Genomic DNA, 10,800 nt, shown 5'->3' on the forward strand with positions numbered 1-10,800 from the left:
ATACAGACTGCAAAACTGCACATACACAGAATTGCCAGGTGTTGCTTTACAAAAGCCCAGCCTTCCCCCTCCCTTATATCACCCTCTGTTTGGGAGCAATGTGTTAGAAAGGGGATTAGGTGCTGACGTCTGTTGGTGCCTGCCTTGATCCCTGTAGTCCTGTAGTCTTCACCAATATTATTAAACACACCAGAAACTAAGCAGATCAAACCAAAGAGCAACAAATGCTGATTTTAATTTTTTAATTTTTTTTATTCTAAGGTTTAAATTTGATTCCAAAATGTATTTCTGCACAAACTTTTCTCACAAATTAAGTCAGTGTGCCTTAATGAGTATGCTGATTAATATAGGTTACTTTAATACTCCTTCAGCATATCATTGCTTTCATTAAGTGTCAGTGTGTGGGGGGGATTATCAAGCACAATATAATACACCAAATCCACCATGACAACAGCGGTAGCCTGTGTTAGCACAGAGCTTGCATCCCTTTATGAATAAATGCACCAGGTTAAGGCAGCCTAGTGTCATTGTTGTGATGAATGGCGATTCTAGAGGTGACACTACGGTTAATCTAAGAAGTATAAATTAACCGTATCATAGCTCATTCTCAGACTCTCGACGATACGAAACAGGAAAAGCTCAATCAACTTCCTCAGTAGCCTGAGGAATTTTTCCATGATCTTTAACCGTATAGATTTAAACATCTTGCCCTTCTCCCAAAATGATTCACAGTCATGTGTACATTTGACATTATTGAGGTGGCAGCAGAAAATTTTTAAAACAGGCCGGTATCGTGGTGTATATGTGAGCAAAACTGTAGACAGCTCTGTTTAAAGTGATTTAACTGTGCCACACAGTCAGCAAAATCCAAAGCAGGGGACTCCATCTCTTGCATGCTTATTCCCAAGAATGACAGTTTTATGTGAAGAATAAAATTTCATTTTTGTACGCTGAAAAAAGGATCAGGTTTACCCGTCATTTAGATGATGACTCCCGTACAAGGCAGGGAGCCTTTAGCTGCCAGCTTTAGGTTAGGGGAATGCATTTAACAGATGATCCTTGCAATCTAAATTTGCATGACACTAGTTTTTGTTTTATGTAAAAAGTACCAGATTTTGCTTAAAAATGTAGGAGAAGACTTAAGTATCAACGTTGTGAAAGGAAAACATGAAAAATTTGTAATCCAGCCCAATAACAAGAAGTATTCAGAGAGCGCAAACCTCCGCCAAGGCTGCTCACTCTCTGGGCAGCATTTAATTTTAAGGTAATAGTATTGTATTTTGTATATACTTATTTTCTTTTTTGTGTTCTTTTTAAAAGTACAGTAAAAACACATTTGGGATCAACTTGAAAGAAAGACAAATGTGAAATATAAAACTGATGTTAAAGGTTAAAAGTGACATGATATTTGGATTCAAACTAAATGTGATATTTAGAATCCACATATATCAGTATGATTTCCATTTTAATGACATTTAATGAAAGTTTGACCCTACCTGACCTTGAAGAAGTGGCCTAAGGTCCAAAATAATGTGGCATTTAGAATTCCCATATGTCTATATGTTAATGCAAACAATAAGAGACATACAGCACTATTGTCACTGTGACTTTCACATCCATCTATTGCCCTTGAAGGACAGGCCAGAGGTCCAAAGTCACATCTTTTAAATTTGTATAAAGATCTTTGCATATGTTAACAATACAACGCACACTTGTAGGATTCATAGTTTCTGAGTTGTAAGGTTTTTGTTGTCCATTTTCGACCAATAAATTATGTTGTCCTTGAAGACCTCAGTGGATGCAAGACAAATTTTAATGGATTATTAACATGACTCCACTCGACACCCCTAAAATGTTTTCTCAAAATTTATTCTAAACTTTTCGAGCTGTCAAGTTTACAGCCAGAATGATAGGAAGCACGCAAATGCTTCTTGATAGAGATACTAGGAGACTGTTTACAAAAATTATTGTAATTCCTAAACAGTTAATGCAATACTTTGTCGAACCACTTGAATTCAAATTGAAAGTCAGTGACGGTGGAGTTCAGTCTGATTGTCTGAAAGTGTTCTGTAGATATATAAAGATGCAAATTTATAAAAAAAAATGTATCATTGTCCAAAACTTTATGGGCCAGACTCTATGTAGGAACACACCGGTGACATCGATATCTGCATGGATGTCTGTGCATGAGCTGGCTGCCCTCTGTGCACACAGCATGGAAGAAACTCGACTCCTTGTGGTTGTAATTTACACTTTCCTGCCTGCTGCAGACATAAATGTCAGAAACTCCATTGTCATCATGCCCTTCCTTCACTCTCCACCTAGCCTGCTGTTTTCTTAACACAGCCCTGTCTTATTGTGTGGAAGTGCCAGTTTAAGTCAATTTTTACCTTTTGCAATGAGATTTATGACACTTTCCTTTTGTAATATCGTTCCTGCAACATGCCAGTCGAAAAAATTCTAATAAATATCCTCTACAGATATATTAGTTTAAGCTCTTGCATGAATTTTTTTTCTCGCTCTCTCTCTCTCAGACCCAGCTCACGACAGGACCTACTCCCGCTCAGCTTCACCTCCAGAGAATGGCTTCAAGCAGTACCTGGAGACTCGACTGTACAGCAGCCAAGGAAAAGGTCCCACTCGGACTGAGCGAACACCGCAGCTTGGGGGCCGGTCTTCCAATGAAAATTCTCGTTTAAGGCACCAAGTGCTACCTGATGTGCCCATTGTAACTAGTCGTCATAACAGGCGGAGACTAGATCAGATCTCAAATGGATACGATACAGACAGCAGCCAAGACTCCAGAGGGCTTTCTGGAAATATAGAGAACGGCCGCAGCAGGCCCGGTCGAGCTTGGAAGCCAATTCGGGAAGCGCTAAATGTAGACAGCGTATTAAGTAGCGGGAATGTAAGTCACGAACGAAGGCAGCACAGCCCCCAGACGAGACCCAATAGTCAGTCGCCCTCACGTGATCGAGATTATCTGTGGGGAGGCCGGGAAGAACGTAAGCCAAAGAGCCTGATGACCATCTACGAGGACGAGCAGAAGCACGAAATAGGTGGCAGCCGAAGCTCTCTGGACTCGGACAGCCGCGGGGGCCACACTGACAAAGACAGAGCAAAGGGCTCAGCAACTCTTAAAGTGCGCAGTGACAACTGGAAGATTCAGAGAACTGAATCTGGATATGAGAGCAGTGATAGACTGAGCAATGGCTCAGCTAATCTCGACTCGCCCGTTGTAGAGAACATTTCTTCCAAGGACCTCCAGCCCATACCTGAGCTGCATCTGATGAGGTAAAACAGATCCTTCCACTTGGGTTTACATCACCCAGACGCACCAAAACTCTGCACTGCAAAGCATGATGCAGAGGAAAAAAAAGCTGACACAATATTTCCTGCATGACGACAGCATCATAGAGGCGCTTTGTCATCTCGTGGCCTACTCATTTAAGGACTCGAGTCTCGGAAGTGCTGCCATTTCTAAATAATAAAACATTACAAACAAACTGATCTAAGAATAGCAGGTCTCATTTAACAATAAATGCACACAAGGCAGTTGCACAAATCCTATTTTCCTGGGCTGTCATTTGTTGTATTTGTAGTTCAGGGCTTGTTTGTAGATAATGATCCCATATAGCTGACAACTCCTGTACTCAGCAGGGGCAGCCTCAGATAGCTGACTTCTTCAAAAGCCGGTGCATTATTTAAGCATATCTGTTGACAGTACGCTAGTAAAGAGTCTCCTTAATTATTAATTCTTCAACACGATTTAAGATGTTTTTGTGACTGGTTTGGGTTAAAGCTTGAAGCCACTAAAACTGTGAAATTGTGATTTTTTTTTTTTTATTGTATTATTTTTATTCTCTATTACATCTTATCGATCTAAGAGGAGATAAAAGCATAACACTTACAATAAGATGTCTGGGTTCATACTGGGATGCAAATCATGCTACTGCACTGTCTCTTTGGAGATGCAACTATGCACTCAGATTCTAACTAAAGTCGTTGTTATCCACCTTTATCTGCTCTGAGCTCGTGGCTCTTTTAAAAAAAACAAATAATAACTATATTTTTTGTGTTTTAGGGATAACTTTCCTCAGAGAAGAAGTGATGAATTGAAGAGTGACGTGCTGTACTCAACAATTTCCATTAGTAAGTAACTATTGCTTTAAGTGAAAAATTAGTATTTTGTCGTTATTCAAGTAAATCTCCAGATGTGTGTACATTTTTCGTCACACATTAGAGGGGAATAGATGAAAGCATCAGTTTCTGACAAAGGCTCCGCCCTGATACTGAAGATACTTCCTCTCCCCAATAGACTTCCATGTGTTGTAAGGACCTGAAACATTAAGATAGTATGCTGCAGTTTCCTTGATTTATTGTTCTATCAGTCGTGTTAAGGTCACAGCCTGATTGAAGGGATACTGTATGGAAGTGTGCGCTCTGGTTCCAGACTGACTGGCCCTGACCTTTTTTTCCTGAGTAAAGTTTATGTTATGCAGCACCTAGTGAAATTACATGAGCTCAAAGGAAGAATGAGCCCATGTGGGGAACAAGCTTTGTACCTTCAACACTGTTATTTTGGTGTGGAAAAATACTAGCCAGGCTCAGTTTAATTTTATTTAATTGGCTGTCCTTCAGTGAATAGAAGAACAAATGGAAAATGGTAGGGGGGAGGGGAAAAAAAACCTCAAGGACCTTTTCAACTGTTAACTGCGGTGAATAATGGTTTCTTTCTACAGGAAGTACAATAACTTTTAGATTCACAGGGATGCAAAATCTGGGGTGAAAATCGGGTTTAGAGCTCAGAACTTCTGTTTTAAAAGGAAAAAGAAACGATGAGTCTTAACTATGAGTCATGTTGCGAAGTTGCAGTATTTTTTTATTTTCTTTTATCCTCTAGGTAGGATGGGAGGGAGATAAGGTGACACGAATAGCACTAGGGGGCTTGTCTCCTGGACACCCTTGACATTCTTTATCTAGCATGTGCTTGCTGATGCACACTATCAGCACTGCAAAAGGAGCGAAAGAAACTATAAATGAAAAATGCCTTGCTAATTCCCTCAATGGAAATACCCTGAGTTAATCCTGAATTGGAGGGGGAGATGAGTGAGCTTGTTGGGGCCACCCAGCTGTGCCCAGCCAGACAGAAAATGCCACGACTGGACCTGTCAGAAGGTGGTATTCAAACACCGCTCAAATAAAATGCAGTTTTACAGCTCTGCAGTTATTTCAAGTTCCCAAAAGAAAATGCAGGTATGATCTGAGATTCATTGCCGAGTTAAATATAGCTACAACATAAGGGTGGCAAGTTGAGAAACAGAAGCATCGCCGGTCTTGTTTTTGTCTGTGAGCATCAGCACATGCAGAGAGATTCATGTGACTGAAGCCCTGGCAAGGAGGCAAAGACTACTGTGGCATACACAGTTTTTAATCTGGCAAAATGTAAAAAAACAAACAAACTGTAGTATTGCTTTAGTTTAGTTATTGCTAGTAATTTTAGGACAAGCACTCATCGATCCTCTCATTTATTCATTCAGGCTGTTAAGGAATTATGATTATATCTGTATCAAGCTGCATCCACTCATCCTTCTCCCTCTCTTTTGTTTGTAATGTTTCACAGGGCCTGGTTATATTTCAAAAGTACCCACAGCTGTCTCGTAGTTCACAAATGTCTTGAAATGTTGCTTTGTGAACTGTCAAAGCTCAACCTTGTTTAAAAAAAAACCAAACAGAACAAAAAAACCCTGAAAGGGCCTTTGAAGACTCTTCTCTGGTAGCTATTTTTGAAATCAGTATGGGATATTTACGCCTGGCTGCCTGCAAATTGTATTGACAAGCCGCAGTAAATGTGTCCAGAGTCAATTTGGCACGAGTTCAGTGGTGGTAGTCTGGCGTGAGCTGCAGTTTCAGAGAAGCCTGAGCAGGTTCCACTAGTCCATTAAAGACTAAAATCCTTTCGGAAAGCACATTCGTGTGGGAGGGCAGTTGTGAGGAGCATTGTTGACATTTTTACCGCAAATATTCGTTCTTCTGATGGCTTGTTGCACTAGGAAAGAGATTCGAGTCGGGGCCTTTTTTGCCACCTTAATGACAGAACTTTTGACACGCTGTGAAATCGTACGTCCTGCCCGCCTGCCAGCATATTGGACGGACACTTGAACCTGATGCGTTTGTCTCACTTTTCCTTTACTGGCTTCTGCAGACCTCACTAGTTATCTACAGAAATACACTTTTGAAGCTGTTACAGCTGTTTGTCATCATCATCATAGTTGCCAAAAGTCAACTATGATGCTTTCTGATCTAGTTTAAAAAAAAACCCCCAAACTGACATGACAATCAGAAAAGGTTAAATGTCACTGAATTTCATCCTTTATACCATTACATGGATGCCTTCTACATTCTGTTTGCATACATCTTTTATAGCTGTTTATTTGTGTCCATGATGTAGCACGTTAAGAGCCAGTTGCTTGGCTCATTAATGCCACTTAACAAGCCAGTGAATGATGCTAATGAGTACACATGTACGCCACGGCTTTTGACCTACTGCCGTGCCATTACCATGCTACACTGAAACATAAAAAAGCCGTGCCATTTCCCAACTTTTTGTGATTCACTTATGTGATATTTCTTGTTCAGTTTCCCTGCTTGGAAACTTGGAGTTGCAAACCTGCATGCCCTTCTGATTGATGTTCCAGATGTTTTAAGTACATCAGACAACACAAGGCTGGAATCATGACTTGACTGCCTTAAAGCTACATTGTGTGCTATTTATTTTCTATTTTTTGTAATAGTCAAAAAAGGTCAACGAAACTTCAGCAAATTAAAATGATACCAGATCAGTTCTTGATGACCCTCGTTTAAATGTTTTAAACTTTCAAAGCTCCTTTTCTTTTCTTTCAAAGTGATTTTTTTTCTCATGCTTTCTCATTCTCTTTGTGGTGTTCACATTTTTAAGCACTTTAATTCATACTTTCAAGTTTATGTTGAAAAATTGGAAATGTTATTAGATCAATCACAGAACCTGGAGGATTTACCAGCTAAGTGCTAAAGTTCAAGTTTTCTCTCTGCATTGTTGCACGTGACGTTAAAGACGGAGAGGGGATTTTCTACAGAGAAAATCATCGTCAACTGCATCCCTTTTTGTTATCAAGACTGATATTGTTACGGTTGCTTGCCAACATCACAAATCAGCAGCAGCATCAAATTGGGAATTGTCGCATGGTCTTAGCGGCTTAAAAACGCAATAGTGTATGTAAAGTCTGGAGTCTGACCCCGGCGTAATTGCATGCCAGCACAAAGGATTTAGCCACTAATGCTTTGAGAGAGCGGTGGGGGGTGGGGGTGAGGGGGTATGCTGACACATCACAGATGGTCCTCAGCCGCTCACTCCCTTCCTTGTCCTGTTAGTCAGCTGTTGTCTGGCGCAGGCCAAGTAAATCACACACGCCCAGCTAACTTGGCAAAGCTCCACACCCGACCCCGTGCAGGGACCTGCTTCTAAACATGTGTTTGTGCTGATCTCATGGCTAAAATCAACCATCAGCCCCAAGTACTAGCAGCATAACTCAGGCTCATCTCACTGGGATATGTTTGGCCTATAGGTTAAAAGACTGTTACTTTCGTCTGTTGTTGTATTAATTAGTTTTTAGACTGAACTTATGAACCAGTTAGAGTTCAATCAAGGTCCTTATTGTTTTATTAGGACTGTTGGCTCGAACTTAACAGGCCTGGATATGAACCCAGATTCCCTTTGAGGGCCCATGTTCTTTGGCTGGATCAGACAGTCAGAGTGGTACACTGGGGCCTTGAGGGCGCTCTGCCAGACTAGCTGCTTTGATACTTCCTCTCGCAGCACCAGGCAAAAGGCCTTACCATGACCCCTGTTAGATAACATGTCTCTGCAGGAGAGAGACAGGAAAAAAATAAAGTAGATATTGTAGCAATATTCAAATGGAAACCCGTGACAGATGCTACCTGGCTCTTATTTTGGACCATCTGTTTGTGGTAACTTTACAAAATTAGGGTCTTGTGTTATAAAGTACTGATGAAAATGTATTTTTTTTGTGTAGATGAACCAGGGAGAAAATCTCCTGAACTCCAAGAGTCCAACATGTTGTCTGATCAGCTGTTACAAAGGTAAAAAAAAAGGTTATTCAGAAGTGCACGTTGTTAGCGAAATGCTTCACTTGACTTTTCACAAGTTTAAGTGAAATATAAATGTTTCTGTTTTTGCGCTCAAGCAGAAGAAGAGCCTTCCGGGACACACCCGGGATCTTGGAAAAGAACAATGGCCTGGACGACGAGCGAGAGAAGAATGTGGACAGCAGCCCTGTGCCTCCCTACTTAGCAAAGACCAGCAGCTCTGAGTGGAACAGCTCAGATGACCTTGTTGGACAGTTTTCGGAGCAAGAAGAGAATGGCTCTGGCCCTGCAGACTCTCTGTCTCACAGCTTTCCTCTACCTTTACCTCTCAAGACTTTTGGCAACAGTCGCACAGACCCATCTGGCATCCACTCCTTACCACCAGAGGTGCCAGAGCGGTTTAGCTCCCGAAGCGAACCTAAAAATGGCTCGTCTCCCCACTCGCACACAAGCCTCCGGCGGTGGATCGAGACGCCTGCCGAGCACAGGCTTTCATCAGATGCCAGCTCCAAGTCGGGGTCGTCAGACCAGGAGAGGAACGATCTGTCGGCCAGCGAGAGCGACGAGAGGTTACCCAGTCCAAAGTCCAGACACGATGATGGTACAGACTCTCAAACTCTGACAGATCGAGTTCTTCCCACCACTTACTTTTCAGTGGATAACTGTATGACAGATACTTACCGGGCCAAATACCACAAGAGGCCTGCCGTGTACGTGAGAGCACAGGACCATACGTCATCAGGGGAGAGCGATGTCGAAGGGAGGGGGCACCCTTTGACAGATGTTCAAACACTAGAACCTTCCAAAAGCAGAACAGAATCAGGTATGCAAAAGCACAGCGCACTTTTATTAAGACCTCACATGCACCTGTTTGGTTTAAATCTCTGACTGATTCTCTGGCTTTTGTTTTTCCAGGCATTTCCACTCCTAAGACTTTTGCGAAGTGGAATCCAGTTACTCCGAAGGGTCTTGATGAGCATGGTTTCCTATGATTTTTATGGACTGAATGATTCTGATGGCTGGATGCCAACAGGAATTGTTAAGCACTGCGACTGCTACAGATTGACTCGTATGTGGAGAGGTATTTTCTCTTGTACTTGTCATAACAGCTAGTTGGACATGAAACTGGATGCCAAAGAGATTGTACTAAAAAAAAAAAATGTCAGGTGTCTTTAATTAGCTTTCTAGCTACTAAAAAGCTTTGAACAGTGAATTTGCACAGCAGAAAGGTACAAACAGAATTATGCCTAAAAATATTTTGCTGGATTTGTGGACGCAGAGGGGTTGGGAAGGTAAAGAATGTGTCACGTAAAACCAACTTACTAAACAGCAGATGAAGTGATTTCTTTCTTTGTTTATGCCTCCTAGTCGCACTCTTCCTGCACATCCTGTGGAATGCCCTTATTTGTTTAACTATTCTCTTTTCAGTGTTATGACTGAGGTGTCTGCCCCAATTCTGTCAGTTATACCTGCCTGTCAGGGGGTTTTAGAAGGAAAGGTTCCAGTTGTGGTCAGAAATCTCTAGATATGCTTTTGGCACGACTTAAAAAATGGATCCCAAGGATCCGTATGAATGTGAATCTCCACGACATCCACATTAGGTTTTAGCTGATGAGACATCTTTGCACAATCCGTAAAGCCAACAGACTCGGGTCCTTGTTTGCGCGTGAACTTGTGCAAATAACCAGCGTTGGACTTTCTTCCTTCTCTGCCTCTGTCAGACACTCGTGAGAGGTTTGGTATACCAAAATAACTGTTCAAGAGTGAGGGAGGGGTGTTGGAGTGGGTTTAAAAGGTGATGGGTCAATGTGTTAAATTGATTGCCTGTTGGTAGAAGCCTGCGTCAGATCCTTACTCCTCATTGACACCTGCACATATCCCATCATCTTTACGGAATTTTCTTTTCCTTAAAAAAAAAAAAAATATATATATATATGTATGTCTTTGCACTGTTTTCCTTGTTTATTTTTTTCTTTTCACACTCCTTGGTTCTGTTATTTTTCTCTTTAGAAGAATAATTTCTTTGGATTTTGGTCACTTGATTCTTCGATAGCTTCTGTGAGCAGCACGTCTGCACTTGGAGGACACGAGATGATTTAATTGTGTCATCTGGTGATCAGATATGGCTTTTGCTTTTTTTTTTTTTTTTTTTTATGAAGGGAGTTACTAATAATGTGTTGTGACTTTCACTGGTTTACTGTTTTTGGTTCAGATGTTTTATATATATATATATATATTCAGCAGACTAATACGCAGTGCCTTTTGTATTTTTCTGTGTTGAGGCGAGATTAAATCGAAGCCATGGTTTGTACAATTTGATTTTAAAGAATTTTTGTAGCGTTTTAATTTTATTTTTATTGAACAGTTGTCAAATAAACAGCTCTACTTAACCATATCTTCATGTCAGCTCTTGCTTTCGGGGGAGCAAAGCTTAGAACAGGGATTTGAGGAGAAATCAAATTATCCAAATAAACTCTCCATGATGATAAATGTTGCCTTTTGGCTGGAGCATGGACGTCGCTGTGCAAGGCAGCTGGTGGGAAATGTGGGGTTTTGCTGCCACCTGCAGTCGTGTGTCTTGAATGCACTTTTTCATATCATATAACAGCTACCCAACTACAAATATACAGTTTTATGATTTTGATTTTTCCATTG

At 41.1% G+C, this 10,800-nt stretch overlaps 1 protein-coding gene across 2 annotated transcripts in view; it reads left to right on the forward strand.

Moving 5' to 3' along the window:
* Positions 1-10,550, forward strand: part of usp53a (ubiquitin specific peptidase 53a) — a 31,278-nt gene extending 20,728 nt beyond the window's left edge. The window contains exons 13-17 of one of the 2 annotated variants that reach the window (XM_080903692.1): positions 2,535-3,294; positions 4,085-4,152; positions 8,073-8,139; positions 8,244-8,968; positions 9,061-10,550. In XM_080903692.1, coding sequence (XP_080759818.1) covers positions 2,535-3,294; positions 4,085-4,152; positions 8,073-8,139; positions 8,244-8,968; positions 9,061-9,137 — 1,697 coding nt within the window. In that variant the 3' untranslated portion in view covers positions 9,138-10,550. The remainder of the gene's footprint in view (positions 1-2,534; positions 3,295-4,084; positions 4,153-8,072; positions 8,140-8,243; positions 8,969-9,060) is intronic. The other variant, XM_080903693.1, reaches the window with a different exon arrangement.
* Positions 10,551-10,800: the final 250 nt, after the last annotated feature.

The sequence above is a fragment of the Rhamphochromis sp. 'chilingali' genome (assembly GCF_963969265.1).
Source record: "Rhamphochromis sp. 'chilingali' genome assembly, chromosome: 1".
NCBI lineage: Eukaryota > Metazoa > Chordata > Actinopteri > Cichliformes > Cichlidae > Rhamphochromis > Rhamphochromis sp. 'chilingali'.